Source organism: Pinus tabuliformis, chromosome 6 (genome assembly GCF_031772625.1).
Source record: "Pinus tabuliformis cultivar Carrire ecotype Pingquan chromosome 6, CPIR1, whole genome shotgun sequence".
NCBI lineage: Eukaryota > Viridiplantae > Streptophyta > Pinopsida > Pinales > Pinaceae > Pinus > Pinus tabuliformis.
Window position 1 is genome coordinate 2101110600 of NC_142292.1, and position 19019 is coordinate 2101129618.

Genomic DNA, 19019 nt, shown 5'->3' on the forward strand with positions numbered 1-19019 from the left:
ATCGGTTCATCATTTAAAATTATCTTCAAAATGAACAACGAACCATGAAATTTTAGTCTACATAGAAATCGAGGCAGCTTGCCCTCCAATTCATATGGAGGAATGTACAACTTGTTCTGCTGTGTTGACTGGTTGCCTATCCTTGCTAAAGGCTGGCTCCCTTCTCCTTGCTGAACTATTGCTGAAATCCTCACAAATGGCTGAAAACCAGATCTTTGATTTTCTCCTTCACTCATGTGACTTATGAAATGAATGCTCTGTGTGCCTTTGTCCTTTGCCCTCTCTTTCTTTTATAACTTTGACATGAGCCAAAAATTAAATTATTAAGTGACCCACTAGTCACTTAAATAAAAAAAGTTCACTTTATTAATTAATTAATAAAGTGAATTTATGAAGAAACATAGGACACTATTAATTTAATGTCCCCGATCACTTAGGAAGCATATGAGGGAGTCCGCTAGCCTACCATGGTTCCTGTAGGCTAAGGCGGGAAAAATTTAATAAGGGACTTGATTCGTCTAGGAAAACATTATAAAAGTTTAAGGGGTGAAAAGGGGAACATTTCCTAGGCAAGTGAAAAGTCACTTTAATTTTATAAAGTGACTTTATAAAAGTTAAAAGGGTAAAATGGAGGCAAAAGTGGCCACAAGTTTATAAAAGAGAAAAAGTGAGGAGACTCTCTTCATTCATCCACTTACATTTTGAGAGAAGGAGCTCTGCGAGAGTTTTGGAGAAGAAGCTTAGGGTTTGAGAAACCCTAGCCACCATAGTTAGCTTTGGTGTTAAAATTAGACACCCTAGTTGTCACGAGAGTGAGATCACTCAAATTTCACTATTGCACTTTAATGGAGACAATTCACCTTTGTATTATTGTTCTTCTCTCATCACTCTTCACGCACCACAGCCTTGAACCTCTTTACTATTGCACACTTGGAACCATGACATTCAACCTATCCTTGCCACAATAGAAACTGCTAATTATAAACATGCTAAAAAATAGACTTCCTTCGACAAGGAAAAAAGTGAAGAGAAAAAGTAGGAAACATTAAAAATGATGGGCACATTCATGAGAATGTTGCCAAATATAGCAAGTCCCAATTTGGACATTGCTAAAAATAACATCTCATATGTGGATAAAACAATCTCATTGGACTTGCCTTTTTACACAGAACCCAAATATGTGCTCAGAATTGACATGCAAACTCAATGCAAACTCTGGATCTTTGGCTCCTGGAAAAAATCAAACAATTAAAAATAATAGTTCATAATCAAGTGAAATTTGCTTTGAAACAGGGTTTGATCACGGTGAATGTCTTGTCTGTAATGGAACCAAGCTGATGGAATCTCTTTGGATCTTAACCCTGCAGTTGTGGAGACAATCTGGGTTAACAAGCCTTGAGAGTTGAGTATAAGGTTTCAATAATGCAATATAACAAGGTCACATGTTAGAAGCGACTCTCATAAATAGTGATACAGAATTAACTTTAATTGGTGGCATTAATAGGGTAGCTAGATTAGGTAGTAAGTCATGCAACTCTATAAAAGGGATCAGTGCTGTTATAAAATAGCATTTGATATTTAATAATAATTATTGGTATTATAATTTGCGTATATATCTTTTGTGCTACATAGTCTATATTTGCTATATTGCAAGTGCCATATATCCCTCTTATTTGCACTCCAAAAATAAATTTTAATCTTGTGACAAAGTGAGAGAGTTGACTGCGTGGCATGCTTCTAACCTGTTTGAAGCAACATATGACATGCATCAAAGATATGTATGTAACGAGCAACACTATGGTACTATGTTACATACCATTTCTTTTTCTTAGTAGGGTTCTTAGTGAGAAAAAGAAGTTTGTGTTTTATTCATATGTGAGAATGTACTTTCATGCTTGCAATTTCTTCATATGGTTTGATTTATCATTTATGCAGGCAATACATGATATCCTTTATCATCGTCATCACTTAGAAAAGGCAAGTTTCCTTATTTGTGTGACAAGAATTTGCTTGTACTAATAAAAATCTACTTTTGTAAAGACATTTATTTTAGAAAAAAACATCTGACCATATTTTTTAACTAATACTCTTTTTGGATTATGTAGTATGACCATTTTGAATTTCCAGGAGTTGTACGTCGCACCTTCATAGGTATTATTATGCTTTCTTTCTTTCAACATGTTTATCAGATGCAATTCATGAACATTTTATAGGATTATTAATAAGTTTTCATTTAAAGAATCTCTATTGAAGCAATTACGATAAACTGGTCTTCTAGTTGTGTTATCGAATGCTATATGGTGAATAAGCCTTGTAGACTACGTTTTCTTAATTTTCGTGAAGAATAATTTCCGTGCTGGAGTTGTTTGACATTAATTGTTAGTGAGTGTTTGCTTTGAAATGTTTGGCATTGTATCCTTCATATGGAACCTCTCATGACCCTCAATAAGAACACTGCTAAGATGGGATTGGTATTATGCATCATAAATACAGTAAGCTATAGCTTGAATTTTTCGAGAAAAGAAATGATTTTTCATAAGAAAAAGGCACTAACTTCTGTAAAGGATGGTGAAGTGGGCCCACATGGTATCAATTGTCATATGAATGTACTGATCTAATCTACACTAGTACAATAGGCTGAAACTCAACACACAAATGTTGATTAATATGAGATTCATGGGTTCAATTTTCCTGTCATCTACTTTTCTTCATAGATCTAGCCACTAAACTTCTAGTACTCATTATTACATTCTACACTGTGAATTATGCATCCATCGTGATTACCTGATTGTACAGTTCTTCTTTGCAATGCCTTCACTTAACGCCCTAGATACTTGTTTTTCTTGAGTTTTTGGCTTATTTTCTACATTGAAATTGTTCATGTTTGCTTTTTCCGCTAGGTGATGTAGAATCTCCCAATGGTACTTACTATTGGATTTTTAGTGCCACTATTCAATTGTGTATACAACCAACATAATGCAAAAGAAAGTTCAGAGTGCACAAAATGTTAAAGACTGGAGAAAACCCTCACATGTAAGAAAAGCTGTTTTATCAACAAACTAACTAGCTGTTACATTCAGAGCATGTTTCACTCAAGTGCTAAGTAGCTACAACAAGTGTTAGGCATATGGCAGGTTTTGCAAGGATGATTTCAAGTTATAATAGATGGGAAGAGTTGATGCAAACTAAAGAATTGTTTAGCTAAATAATGTTGGGATAGAAATGATATAGAGGTGTATTGCAACAATTATGATTGCTTGCTGCAACACAAATACTTGCTGTAGTGTTACGATAATAAACTAAATTAAACCAAGCTTTTGGCTAATTTTTGGATCCTCTACATGCTGAACAGATATCCAAAGACCTGAGTCCTGAGCTTGATACCGGCCTGCACACTACTCAGGATTGATATCAGCTCCCCTGGTCCCTACCCTCCACTTGGCACTGTACCTTTGATTCCGTAAGATTACTCTATGGCAGGGTCCTGAGTTATTTGACAAGAGGATTCTTAATTCAAAAAATAACCAGACCTCCACTTCTGGAAGCTGACCCCAGCTTCTCTTCTTCACCTGAACCAGCCTCCAGGATATCAAGATTCCTCCTGTCCTTTACCTTAACCCTGCGCCCAAGAAGAATTCTAGAAGAACTTCTACTCTTGCCTCGAGTAAATTCCCTCGAATTGGGATTGCTCGTCTGCTTCACAGAGAGCAGACTACCTGTCAGCTTCCTTTGCCTAGAATCAAAATTATATGTAAATTTAGCTTTCACAGTACATGCCTACCCCCTACTTCTCTGGATTATCCTCCTTCTCACTAGGACCAATTCCCACCAATCACCAGTAGGAGTGTCCTCCCCACTACTTCCTCCTCGGAAAAACAGAATCAGGAGTAATTACAAGGGAATTTCCATAACCACTTTGACTACCAGCCCCTCTAAAAAAAGTTCGATTGCATATAACTCTTACTTTATGAACATGACCCTTCACTGCAAGGAAATAGACAATAAATAAGAGAGTACCTTTAAGTGACGAGATAACTTTACACACAAACAACCCAAGCCGCCCGCTACTTGTGGTTCCTCCTCTTTCCCATTCACCTTTAGATATATAAATTTGCCCCTAACAGCGAACCAATTAATGCTTTTGGGCTCTGTCTGTCTGGGCTCCCCCTGCCTTCTCTCATCTAACAATCTCCAGTCTCCCTCGAGCAGACCTGTGAGCAAGATGCAATAGTTTCTCAGCCACCCTCTCTTGCATTCTACCTCTTTTATTACTCCCCATCGGCAACAAATAACTTGGTACCATCCTGTCAACATCAATTCAATTCTTTGCAGGGAAACCTCTTGCCAGACAGAACCGTTCCTCAACATATCACTTGAGCACAATTTTGCATGCTTAAGCCAAGTTCCCACCCTCCTCTCATCCTTGCAAACCTCAGCCCGTAATTATTTTTGTTTGTTCATCATTCAAGATGAGTATGATCCAGAAGATATTATAATGCCAATTTTGGGGGCGTGTTGCCATGTGATGGTTAACGGGGACGGTGGCATACTGTCCCCTCCTCTCTGCTTTACTCACCCGGATCTAGGGCTGGATATTCTTCTTGTATTATTCTCCAGCAAGCTTGTTTAATAGGTGTCATTACCTCTCCATTCCATATCTCTGCCAGAGGTATCGACTCCTCCGAACAACCATAATTTGCTAAAGTATCTACAACTTTATTACCTGTTCTTCTTATTTGCCATGGTATAAGAGCTGATATTGTTGATGCAATTCGACTCACCTGTTCTAGCATTGTTTCTAATCTCCAACTTTTTGAGACTTTCTGTATCCGGGTTCCTCCTTGAATTCTGCAGACCATATTAATAATGACCTGAGAATCTTCTTCCACATATAGGCTCTGATAGCCCTGTGACTGGGAAATAAAGATAAATCTCCAACAATAGGGCCAAAATGCTGACATCATGCATGTGTGGGCCTCTAGAGGGAAGATGTTGAGTCCTTCTTGTGCGATGTAAAGTGTAGAGGGCCTCTAAAATCATGATGGAGAGGTTGGCCCCTCTGCGTCGGTGCAAATCATCATGTGGACCCCTAAATATGGTTTGGGCAACAAAACTGGGTTCTCCAAGTGGCAAAATCTCTGTTTTTGCTCCAACGTTGAGGGCATTGAAGATGGTGCTAGCTCTCCCATGTCTCAAGGTATGAGACAAATCTCTTTTGGGCCTTGGATCAACTGCCTAACCCTCATGAAGCGTTAAGCCGACTAGGGCATGCTGGTTGTAATATTCCTAAAGGAATTTTACAATGATAAACAAGGAATCATAACAAAAACGCACACACAAATTTCACACCACATTAAACACCCAAAAAATGTGTAATGTTCCTTTTTCTGGTGTTCCTTACGACATGGTTAGGATCGACTTTTAGGGTTGGGGCAAACAGGTCACAGGTGGAGGTATACTTCATCAGCAGACCCAGGGGCTTTAGGAGGTGTTTCATGGGCTTTTGAGGAGTTTTTTTGAGGTCCGATGGCATCCACTTGGTATATTCCATCATCAACATAGTTTGCCTTTTGTTCTGTTGCATTCCGACAACTTTCAAAAAACTGAGTTATTAATGGGCCTGACTCAAATAATTACGCTTAAGGTGGCATTTCATGAGGAATACTTGGCATAACACCTTAGTGTAATAGCTCGTTGGAACTGGAACGAGAAGATTTATAGGATGGGATGGATAGAAGTCATTTTCGGAGGCTTGAGGAGGCATGGTGGCCAATTTACCATTTTCCCACATTAAAAAGAATATTTTAATTAAGGGAAATGTGCTAAATGATTAAAATAATAATAAAATAGGAGATTCTAGAGGGGTCCATCAAATCTATAAAAAGAGGAGGAGGAGGCCATTAGAGGACATCTTGGATTTGATATTTCTTCTTGTATGAGAGGTTGGGAACCCGATTCTCTACTTCCTTGGTAGCCTCAGGACAGAAACCCTCAGGTGATTTAGTGAGATTGGGCAAGTACCCATTTCCCCTTGGTGAATTCATCCAGAATTCACAGGAGAGCTTAGCAATGGCAGTTTAGTTCAATTTTGGTGGAGGTTCTATGCAGCATTGGAGCAGATCCTTGAGACCAGTTCTATCTCAGCGGTGTCAGCTATTCTATTATTTTAGCATGTAAAACCCTAGTTATATATTATAATAAAAGCTGAGATTATTTCTGCTCATCGTATGATTGAATTGCGTGCATTCTCTTGTTCTATTTTACATGGCAATCTTCTGTTAATAGAATAGTAATTTTATGGTGAAATTTTTGGACCTTGGTAGAGGTAAATTTCTGCAAAATAAATCAAATATCCCGTTTGGGATATTACAGTGATATCAGAGCTGGTCATCCTGCCTGCCTGAGGGTTTTACTACATATCAACTTCAGAGGAAGACCGAGGATTTATTATCTTTGCAGGGATTATTGGATCTGGAAGGATTGCATATCAGATGCTCGACAAATTGTCGTTTCATGAGCAAATTCTCTGGTGACTATTAATGATTCGACGAATCTGAGTCTAATATTGAGAAGTCAAAAGCTGCCGAATAAAAAAAAAAGCAAACAAAAGGGGCCAATCATTCATTCATCAGGTCGAAGTTGTGTTTGGCCAAGCCAGTTATTCATCATTAGCCGTCATTTGTTGTGCACAATCCAGTGTGTTGAACAAATCTTCATGAACGCCAATCCCGAAGGGGTCGAATTTGGCAAGGTCAAAACTAGGGAAAACCTTTTTGGGTTTTTCTGGGTTTCTGGAGAGGAGTACATCCTTAAAAATTGCAGAAATTCTTGGGTTGTGTTGAGGGGGTAAATCAGAGCTCCAGTATGGGAGGAGGGCCAATCCCCAAGGGGTCGAATTTAGCAGGTCAAAACCAGGGAAAACCCTTTCTGGGTTTTTGGAGGAGTAGATCCCCAAAATTGCAGAATTTTCTAAGTTGTTTTGAAGGGGTAAATCAGAGTTTGAAGTCAGCCAACAATGCAGATTTGAGGGGACAACACAGTTCTCTGGGGAGCAGCGAATTCACAACAGCTGGGCACTTATGTATTGATCACTTGAGGCTTGTAGCTTGCCTTGTGCAAGCCCAATAATATTATAGTGGCATGAAAATTAAACTGAACCCTTGTAGAAAGCAATCTGAAGTTGTGCATTCAGACCCAATAGAATATCATGGTGTGAAGTGCGTTCAATCCACATAAATTCAAGTTTGATTCAGAAGTAGAGTTTCTAGTACGTGGTTATTTCTTGTTAGCAGTGGTTCGAATCTCAAGGAGGAGGCAGAGAGGCCATGACTTCAACACTTTCGGGTTGCTGCAAGCTGATATGATTGGTACACGGGACACTGTCACCATATCATTTAGAGTAACCAGATGGAAAAGACAGAATTTCTAGGCCAGTTGAATGCAAAATTGTCATCTTGCTGAAATTTCCATTGAGCAGCGTATATCCCAGTGTTGGAAGAGAGTTGTTTGTGGTCTCATTTTGCGGGAGTTCTTGCACTATATGCTGAAGGTGTCATATCGCTGCAGCTAAGCCTATATTCACACCTACAGTCAAGAAAAACTTAGGTTCTATCTCTCTGTTGAATGTTTTGATCCCATGTCATTTATTAGTCTGAAATGAATCATTTTTTTGGCACAAAAAAGTGGTTGCTTTAAACTGATTAGCCTGAGAATGAAATGGCATTATTACATGTAATTGCACATGGTTTTTTATGAAACCATTTGTCAAAACACTTCATTGAGAAATTCATCAAAATCAGAAAAACAGTGACCTCATTATCACAAATATTCTTGTCCTCATTGAGCCAAAACATGGATCAAACATTCCTAAACTCCCTTAATAAACTAGCAGCAACAATCAACAAAACATTGTCCAAGGAGATACTTACTTTGCTACAACACAAGCAGCCACAGAAAAAACATGAATTGGGGTACAAAATTTATGCACTTGGAACAGATTTGAGATGCATGGGAGTTACACTCTGCGTACATTCCTAACTGCTGGTTGAGTAGAGTTTTTAGTGGGCAGCATATAATATAAAATGTCCACCACGTACCTTTAACAAATCCTTTCCAAATCTGCATATATAACTTTGACAACTGCATTAAAAATTTGACTGGGACAACGTGTAATCTGATTTGGCATATGAGTATTTGTTGTAGGTGACTGGCAATGTTGAGCTGTTAACCGACACATTCTTTTCCATCTGATTGGTGTAGAAGACAACTGCATATTAACTGAAGCAATTTGCCATCGTGGAGTGTTGACTGTTTGCCCACAAATCTGCGTGGAATTTCCTCTTGCTGGACTGCGTAACATGTGAAACTTTAATTATAAACCTTTGATTTATGGCATGTGCATATTTATCTCCTTGTTGAGTTATACGTATTCAAAGGAATGAGGTGAAGTGGGTCCCCTCCATTTCTTTTTGAACTTTTCACTTTAGATTTTAATTAACATTTGATTTGAATTAAATCAAAGTCACTTCAAACATTTGCTTGTACGTACTTCTCATGAGCTCAATGTGGGCCCCTTTGACTTTGACTTGAAACCTTGACTTTCTTTGTGGCTTCATGTGGTGGGCCCCACATAATTGCCACATCATCTTTGAATTTCATTTGGAACTGCCATGTCATTTGGTTGACTTTCTTTGACTTTGGAAAAATTTAGAAATTTTTCCAATTATTGATTTTTTTTGAATTTTTTTCTCATTTTTTGCCACTGTCACTAGGAAAATTGGCTTTTGAGGGACTATAAGTTGCCTTTTGACCCTCAAAGTGGGTCCTAGGATAATGTTGGGTCTCTGAGGATGAATTTCGAGTAATCACACGCCTTAGACATTTTCTAAGGCCGCTTATTTACATAATTACATAGAAAATAATTAAAAAAATCCTGTTTGCGGGAAATTTTTAATTATTAAAAAATTCTACTTAGACCTAGCTAAACTCCATGAATTTTTTTGTGTGATCTAGTATGGTAATATACATCGACTCTAGACACTAAGATGTGTTAGGGGCTCAACCTTCAAACTGTCACCCCGGCTTTGGGGTAAAAAGTGAGTGAAAAAACCCAGAAAATTATCCACCTCTGAAAAAAATGTATAATTAACCAAATAAAAAAATCACTCCAAGGTGTACTCGTTTGCTGATTGAGTCTCAACATCTTAGGCCCGTCACAGACTCAAAAACTCATTATTACTAGTATCACTTATTACAATTCCCCACAGGGTGTGGAATTTGGGTACAAGAAAGATGATGAGAAGATAGAAGCAGAGTTAAAAAATTCTGTTGACTGATGATATATGATGGTACAACTGTCCTCTAGATCATCCTTGGGCGTGAAGTCTTCATATAATCATCAGGTGCCACTCCAGTGGTCAATAGTCTTTTTAGGAAGAGATCTTCCACATATAATACTAGTACTAAAGGCTCATTCTCTACAACCAGATAGTAGAGATTGGGATCTGCATCACTCTTGATGAACCCCATCTTCTGCAGGTAGCCATCAATTCGACCATACCATGCTCTAGGTGCCTGTTTGAGCTCATAAAAGGCTTTCTTCAATTTGCATACATGAGACTTCTTCTCATGTGTCTCAAAGCCTTCTGACTGTTCAATGTATACTTCTTCTTCTATCACGCCGTTCAAGAATGCCGTTTTGACATCCATCTGATGAATCTCCCATCCTATTTGTGCTACAGGAGATATCACGGTTCTAATAGATGTATACCTGGCTACTGGGGTGAAGGTTTCTTCATAGTCTATTCCTTCCTTTTGAGCATACCCCTTAGCCACAAACCTGGCTTCGTACTTCTCCACACTGCCGTCTGTAGCGTATTTAATTTTGTAGATCCATCTTGAACCTGTCACTGATCTGTCCTGAGGCCTTGGCACTACTTCCCAGACATCGTTCACCATTATAGAGCTGTACTCCTCCACCATTGCATCCATCCAAACTTGATGTTGAGTGGCTTCCTGAAAACTAGAAGGCTCTCCATCCCAAGATAATAATGCATGATATCTGTTTAGTTGTCTTCTCTCCCTCTTATTGTTTTTTGGTGCTCCAATGAAGTCTTCTGCATCCCGTAGAATCTGTCCGAGTTCCCGACTTGTTCTCCCTCTGGTAGCTGGTGCATCTGTCAGCTCCTCCTCTTCCTGTGATTCTTCCTGTTCTGGTTTGACCAACGACTCATCTTTGGACTGCTCTTCGGAAGGCATTTCTTGAGATTTTCTAAAGGCCGTATCCTCCATGAACTTCACATCTCGTCGAACTACTACCTTCCTGCTCCCTGGAAGATAGATTCTATATGCCTTAGCGTTCTCGCTATATCCCACTAGATATCCTTTCTTTGCAGTTTGATCCAACTTCTTCCTCTTTTCCTCGGGTATGCGGCAATATGCGAAGCTCCCAAATATCCTGAAATCACTGATTTCAGGTGTCTTCCCTGTGAAGATTTTCTCTGGAGTAATCTTGCCCAATGCCCGATGAGGAGTTTTATTCTGAACATAGACTGCCGTGTTGCATGCTTCTTCCCACAGGAATTTTGGCATATCTTGATCATACATCATGGCCTTGGCTGCTTCCACGATAGTCCGATTCTTCCTTTTTGCTACTCCATTCTGCTCTGCATTGTATGGAGCTATCCACTCTCTTCTGATGCCCTCGCTAGCGCAAAAATCTATGAAGTCCTTGTCGACATATTCTCCACCATTGTTTGAGCGCAAAACTTTTATTTTCTTTCCAGTTAGATTCTCCACCAGAGCCTTGAACTCTTTGAATCGACATAAAACCTCGTCCTTGGTTTTCAGAAAATAAATCAAAGTTTTCCTGGAGTGGTCATCGATGAAGGTGATGAAGTATTCGGCACCACTAAGAGCTTTAGTGGACATAGGTCTGCAGATATATGAGTGTAACAATCCTAGTACACTCTTGGCCCTGTTTTTACTTCTAGGAAATGCTGCCTTGACATACTTGCCCAAAGCACATCCTCTGCATACATTATCTCTTTCTATACTAAGATCTGGAACTCCTGTTACAGTTTTCTTGAGAATTCTCAGAGCCCCGTGGTGCAGATGTCCCATTCTTCTGTGCCATAGTTCATTTGAATCCTTGTCTCCATGACTGCCTATCAGTGCCATTGGTGATTCTAGCTGTAACTTGTACAACCTGTTACTCTTGATTCCGATCTGCACATTCTTTTTCCAGCTCGGGTGTTTGACGTACACTTTCTCCTTAATGAAGAAAACATCATAGCCCTTGCTTTGAAGTTGTGACACGGAAAGTAAGTTCATCCCAATCCTGGCACATGCAGCACATTGGTAGCTCGAAACCGCTCTCCCGTTTTTGTTTGAAAAACTATGGTCCCCTTTCCTACTGGGGTACACTTTGCCTCATTCCCCATGGTGATCTGAAAATTCATCATTTCCTCCTGATATTCAGAAAAACATTCCTAGATTCCTGTCATATGCCAGGAGGCTCCATTATCTATATACCATACCTCAGATGATGCCGAACTTGTTACACTCTTGTGCAGTTTTCATGGCTAGAGGACATTCGATGCTGCCCCAAATCAACATTTACTCTTTCTACTATTAGATTCATGGCTAAGATTTTGGTTTCTCTAAAATTCTTGTTTCCTGCATCATCTGCAGGTTTCTTGATCTTTCCTTGAACAAGATCCAAAACTTTGTGCTTAGCGAGGATAAGATCTATATTTTTTTCCATGCCCTGTAGTTGGAAGCTCCCTCTAGCTTGTTTTATCCCTTCATTGTAGTTGACATAGTTCCTATAGATAGTAGGCTTCTCTCCTTATATAATCCTTTTCCCTAATGACCTTCCTTTGATCACACTTTCTTCAATAGATCTTGTTGCCTTTTTCTTCCTTCTTCACCTTAGCTCTGATACCATGTTAGAAAATCAGAAAGGAAAAAAGATTTCCTTATGTTGATAATTACTTGTGTTCTTATTATTTTCTTTAATATTATTTTTTTATCTTTGTATCATCAAGTAATCATAAAAAAAACATGAAGATCAAAGACACTAGATGTAGGCTCTCAGCTAGGGCTAAAAACCCTCTATAGGGGAAAACCTAGTCAAAATTCATTCACTAGTAAATCAATTTGAGATAGACCAAGACCTTAGACCCAAAAAACCTTCCTCCTCCACAAAGTCAACCTTCCAAGATGTCAGTAAACTTCGGTAGTCTCTTTTTGTTCAGTAGCTACAACTCATTAACATTTCAAAACTTTGACCCCCAACAACTTCATAATTTCGCCCCCCAACAACAATCCAGAACTTCGACCCCAACTACTTCAGAACTTCGGCCCAACAACAATCCAACAACTTCGCACGTGTGAGATAAGAGAGAAAATTTTGACTTCCTTAGCTAGATAATGACCTCCTTCTCCTTTGTTAGCCCTTTCCTTCTTCCTTCTTGAATTTCACACTTTTTCTACTTCCAACAATTGCAATTCGAACTTGTTGAGTGAGTGATCCAAATGAGGTCGAGTAGCTCCAATATATAGTGAGTTTGTGAGGTCAAATTCCCTTGTTTAGGCGAACTTGTCCTTCCTTGAGGCTGACTTGGTGGAGGGGGTATAGAAGACCTAATTTACATAAAACTAAATATCTTTCTTGACAGATGAAGCCCAAGAAGGGTATTTTACATTATGACACAGACAAGGACACTTGACATAAACCCTAGAAGCCCACAACGGAGGCTTTGACCTAAAAACCATTGACCCAAGCATGAATGAAACCCATGCTTTAATAAATCAATTTCAATAATAATAAAATTACATTACATCATGACTCAAATACAATTATGAAGATCGACACTAGTTACATTCTTCAACATTAAGTTGCCCAGACCTATAGATGGAACCATCTACCAATTACACACAATATCTAGTGCTGCAACTTTCATCATTAGGTACTTTAATCATTAGTGCATCTAATTGCACCAAGCTAGAAAGGGATGGGCATAATAACACTTCATATGTGGATTCTCTTCCAAAATTGGGGTTTTAGTCTCGTAATGGTGTTACCTCCCTAGGTAGGAGTGGTTAATAGACGATCCTATTACGTATTCCCAACCCCCAAAGGTAAATGACATGTCCTTAGTCCACCCTTCAATCAATAGGTGCCATATGAATAATAATGGGACGAAGGGGGGAAGAACTCCATGGCCTAGTGCCATGGTTAAAGGGACTAGCTATGATGGAATGCCTCATCCTGGGTGTATAGATGTGAGGAGGGAGCGATCGTGGATGCATGAGTTACTTCGACTTTTATTTTCCCACCCCTCTATATTGCCTTTTACTTTTTCTTGATTTTTCCTTGTAATACTGCTTGAAGCTTGAGGAATGAGAGCTTGCTTTGTATGATGCACGACAATTATTACCCCCTTTAGAATGGGGCATTTCATTGCCCATCAGGGGTTGGGACATGCAAGGGTTCCTTTTCTTTTATGACATAGGACACATTCGCCGAAGAATTAGGTGATGGCCATATGATAGAGGTAGAGCTCATGCTTGGTTTTTGCCCATGTGCTAATTTGTAAGTCCCGACCATCTTTTCATTTTGATTTTTCTTTTGTTTTTCCTATGGCCATGATAAGCTCTTTTATTTTCTTTTAGTTGCATCAACCTCCCAGGGTGCATTTCTAAGGCCTACCAAGGTATGAGGTTGAGTGCCAAATCCCAATGAACCAATGGGGAGGTGGAATAAGGGCCCATAATATAAGATGGGAAGTGGTACATATGGAAGGGATATATGGGACATGCTATCTCAATCATGGCTTCCCAAGTAGTGTCTCTTCCTAAAGCCATAGTGGGCCATTAGGGGTGGTCCCACTAGATTAGGATTGAAAACTAACCCCCCATTTAAGGTGAGGGAACAAGACTACGGCCAAGACCCTTTTTTCTTCCAAGTCACCCCATAATCCATGTTAAAATGCCCAAATACAAACAAGCATAAGCATCCGATTGCATAATGAATAAAGTGCTTTTTGATCAGAAGCCCACCTTCCAACATGTGCTCTTGACAAATGGCCGAGGAAACATATGACTGATGCATATGGTTGAGATATGAATGGCACGTCACATCAGCTACAAAGTCACTCTCAAGGGCTACTAGTTGTTCGTTGGAAGAGATGAATAGGAGAAAAGTTTCTCCTAGGGGTCACCCACTTTTTGGTGGGTAACAAGGCCTTTAATTGGGAGACTAAAAGTGATTTTATTTAGTCCTACATGGCTTGATGAAGAGGGTTGAACTTCTTGGGAGAGTTATAAAAGCAAATTTGTGGAGTTCATTTCATAGGTTGGTTTTGATATTTGATATTGCCATTTTCTGGAGGATATTACTTCTTGGTTTGTGAGGACGAAACCCTTGTAGGTGACATTCTCCATGTTATTGAGAGATATAATCTGGAGAATATCTTGGTGATTTCACACAGAGATCACAATTGGGCTTCATTGTTGGTTTGATATATATAGTCTCGAGCAGATTTGAGGATATTTGTGGCAACAAAAGGATTCTAGAGCTCGCTATAGTATTGCTGCTACAGTAACGTTGCTACAATGATTTTTGTAGATTTCAATTCAGAATTAGACTTGTGCTTTTCCAGATTTAATGGGTATGCTTGAACAGTGTTTTTAAGCATTTTGGTTATCTGGGTATTGTTCATTTTGATCATATATTGTAATCCCAGCTCTAAAAATAAATCTGAGTTATATCAGTTTGTGGGTTTTCCTAAATACCGTTATTTTCTGAGTTATTTCATTGTTGCCAGTGATTTTTTTTGGTTATTTGGATATTGTTCATTTTGATCATATATTATAATCCCAGCTCTAAAAATAAATTTGAGTTATATCAGTTTGTGGTTTTTTCCTAAATATTGCTATTTTCTAAGCTATTTCATTGTTGCCAGTTAAAAAAAATACCGGTAAATGTTATAATTTTTCTGTCTTAGTTTCCAAAATTTGTTTCTTGTTAGTCCTCCAAATTGATTTGGTAGATTAAAAATTGTTCAAAAAATGAAATTCAAGCCTCTATATTTCTTTTAACTAAATTGGTCAATTTCATGGCTATTTTTCGTTCTGTATGTGTTATGCAGGTGCTCTTATTGTATCTCTACTATCATCGCCATTTGTAGCAGCTATCAATCTTATAAAACTACCAAAGTTGTATGCACTTTTAATTGGTGAGTTCTGTATTATCTATTTGAGTTATTGTTTGAGTGTATGATTAAACTAAGCACAACTAAATTGCCATTAGAAATAAACTGACTCATTGTAGAAGTATTTCAATGATCTTGTTTACATTCTTGATCTATTTTTATCATATTGGAAATGTGTTAGTAAACCCCAAGTTAGTCACGTGGTCTTATATTGTTTGATAATTATTTTGTGTTTAATAACACGTGGTCGATGCACATGTTCTTACATAGTCTTAGTATTATAACGTAATGATGCACTTTATTGTAAAGTAAGTTGTTAGGTCCTAATTAATTTACAGTGGTTCTCCAATCATTGTGTTTACAACCTTATATATGTATAGAGAGCCCCCCTTTCTTGATTTTCATTATTATCACAATTAGAGACATTCTCATTGTATATTGTGCCCACCGTCCATTTCCCTTGATCATGTGTGTTAGCACCAAGTTTGTATCTTTCCTAAAGATCCAAAGGTTATGATTATTAGTTCATTGTACAAGGGGTTTCGTAATGGCCTATCAAATTTTTGTGGATATGTAACATAAGCTTAGGAACATTTCTAAACAGTTATTTCACTTAATCTTAAGTGTTCCCTAAGTTTTTGCAGCAAAATCAACCTATCGGAAGTCTACAGGTGGCACTACGAAAATATTTCGTAGCGCCCATAGCAAGTTTAAAAATATGAGTTTCAAAACTGTTTTTCAAGTCCTTGAACCATTTTTCAAGAAGCTTTACCCTTATGAAACCTTGATATGGCATTTGGCAGAGTTCTCAAGCCTAAGAAAGCGATTTTAAATTAAACCCTAAAACGACAGTTTGCCTTAAAATGACAGTGTCCAACATTTTTCCTGTTTTAGTTACTATGTTCAAACAAAGATTTCAAATAGGTGGTGATGAATTTTAAAAAACCAAAAGAGGTTTTTGTTGGGAATGGGATGATTTACAAAAACGTCTTGCAGATTTTACCCAGACATCATGGTTTGGAAATTACAAAGGAATCTTTGAGGCCCATTTTTCTAAATTTTGTAATTCTGTGATTTTCATGTTTTAGTAATTATTTTCAAATGCCATTTCTGAACATATGGAGATGAATTTTCAAAAACCAAAAGAGGTTTTTGTTGGTAACGTACCAACTTAAAGAAGTCTCTCTCAATTTTTACCCAGCTAGCATGGTTTGAAGGATAATGAAGGAATATTTGCAGCCTATTTTTCAGGACTTAAATATTTACACAGTTGATTTCGAGAAGATGAGGATAAATTTTCCAAATCTGAAAGAGGTTTTTGTGGGCAATGAGCTGATTAAAAAAACCCCTTTCAGTTTTTACACAGCGATCACGGTTTGGGAGATCCAAATGCCTCTTTGAAGCCTATTTTTCAGAAATTTGCTAGATTTTTTGAAATTCTATTTCCTATAAAAATGCCAAGTCAAAGGCCACCTCATCAAATTCGACTTGGGGATCAGGCTAAAGATGGGTGAAGAGGTTTTTCAGATCCATTTCTTTTGGATCTTGATGGTTATTGTAATTAATACTTTCCCAAACATTGTGGATCTCAGATTTATGTATTTTTCCTATATAATGAATGAAAAAGAAGGAAGAAGGGTTGGATTTTGGAAACAAAAATAGTTATTTTTGCTGTGTGATCAATTTGTTGATTTTTAAATACCAAGAGGACTAAGAGATTATGTTCATGATACAAAGATTCCTCTGATGGTATGCTCAGTTAGTTCTTCTATTGTGATAGTTTCCTTTTCTATGTGATATCATTTAGCTTCTATATTTTGATGTTTGATTGAGATTATGTGACAAAATTCATTGGTAAATGATTTGGTTCATATGGTTTAAGCATCTGCACTATTTCTCCTAAAGCTTGCAAGATTCATGTTTCATGCCCTGCTATAGTGGATTGTTTTCTTTTTCTACTACCATTCATAAATTGTTTGACAGGTCTACAGTCTGGCATCTACCTTGCCTCTGTCCCTCTTGATTCATATAGTCAAGATCTTGGTGTCTACATCTGAAACCTGATTGGTTGACTCCATTGCCCAATAAATTACTTGCTTCATCCCAAATACCACACTCAAAATCGAAAAACCCTATTGAATATCTAGCCATTATGTGAAGACACAACCAGTTGCTAAGCTTAGTGATTAGGTTGTCAGAGAGAGCCCTCTCTAGATTGAAGGGGCTAGCCTTCAATCTAAGTGATAACAATATGTACATTTTTTTTGTGCATAGATAGAATGGTGGGATTGCCCTCGGGGTGTTGTACCGGTGACCTTCATGTGAGGAATAGCTTTCGAATGCACCTATTCACTGACTATTTTATGCCCCATGGGCTTGATCATATGTACATTTAATATCAAGTGAATTTTGAATAAGATCCTTCACAATAATTCTTGTGTGTTGTGAATGATATTGATATTACTTTTTTCCATTTTGTTGTTTATTTAAGTCATGTGCACACACAATATTATCTCTTGATTAGCACCATCTCATTATCATTCCAAACTTGCAACTTTCGATGGATGTAATTTAAACATCGACATATTGCATTGTAATGGGATTTATTCACTCTTTATATTAATTTTTTTCATGTTTTCAATGAACATATTTTTCAAATATAGAATATTGTAGCAGTTTAATTCAACCTCTAGGGTTTTATAATGGGTGTAGGTTTAGATTTTACCATTGAAGATGTAGTGGGTGCAATATTTTGATTCTAGATGATCATAGCCAACCAACAAGCACGACCCTTTTCTTCACTGGTGCATGGGTACATTTTAGGCTGTCTACTCAATATTTGTAATAGAGGTAGTGGATTTTTATGTAGCTTTTGGGCTACCCTATGGTTTGAAATTGCTACCAAGTTGAAAATAAGTAGAACCTTACATCACAAATAGATGGTTTGTCCTTAGTTGTGAACCAAACTTTGGTAAACTTCCTATGTGGTCACTATTACCCACCCAAGTGGGTAACCCCTAGGAGAATTTTATTTTTTCTTCTATTTGTTCAACTTACTAGCCAAGAACCCTATGATGATCCATAGATAGTTAGCCTCAAAGCCTTCTGTCCATGCTTCGGTCAATGCTTTATTTCATCTAGCTTACTCATTTGATGAAGGTGGGTCATTTATAAGGTACATGAACCATTTTTGTATTCCAGTGCTTTCATTTAATGTTTAAGGGCACTCTAGTATGGACCATAGGTTAATTTTGATGATAGATTTCTTTTTATTGTACTCTTGTTCCCATGCTTTACCTTGGTGATTATCTACTACCCCTAGTCTAGCGTGACCTTCCCTGAGGCCTTTCTTTCCACTGTCAAGGAGGGGCACAAATAGGAGGCATTGATTGATGTTGCATGTCCATGGTAATTCATACTTGATACTTTCCATCTTTCCCTTATATTCATGTTCATCTTTAGGTTGATTGATATTTGTCACTACTATTATTTCCTCGTTTTCCTCATCCTTTAGTAGGGGCCCAATGTTAAATTTCCTTTGAACCCAACATCTAGGCTATTTAATTCCTAGTAGATTATAGATCTATTGAATAAGAGCACTGCGATCTTAAACATAAATATTCAGTGGAAGCATAATGACAACCAATATCAATTAGACATCACGCATAGATATTCTACCTAATCAACAGTTCTTCATTATTATAATATCAGAACCTACAGGGGTTCTATTTCTGGTAAAATGGCCCTATGAGAAATTTACAAATACAACATACACTAGATTTGATCTGGCTAATCAAGCCC

At 37.9% G+C, this 19019-nt stretch overlaps 1 protein-coding gene across 1 annotated transcript in view; it reads left to right on the top strand.

Annotated features, from left to right (window-relative positions):
- The first annotated feature begins 1905 nt into the window (after positions 1–1905).
- LOC149267645 (dol-P-Man:Man(7)GlcNAc(2)-PP-Dol alpha-1,6-mannosyltransferase-like) overlaps positions 1906–19019 on the top strand; it is a 476648-nt gene continuing 459534 nt past the window's right edge. The window contains exons 1-3 of the mRNA XM_089433784.1: positions 1906–1977; positions 2106–2151; positions 15156–15242. Coding sequence (XP_089289910.1) covers positions 1930–1977; positions 2106–2151; positions 15156–15242 — 181 coding nt within the window. The 5' untranslated portion in view covers positions 1906–1929. The remainder of the gene's footprint in view (positions 1978–2105; positions 2152–15155; positions 15243–19019) is intronic.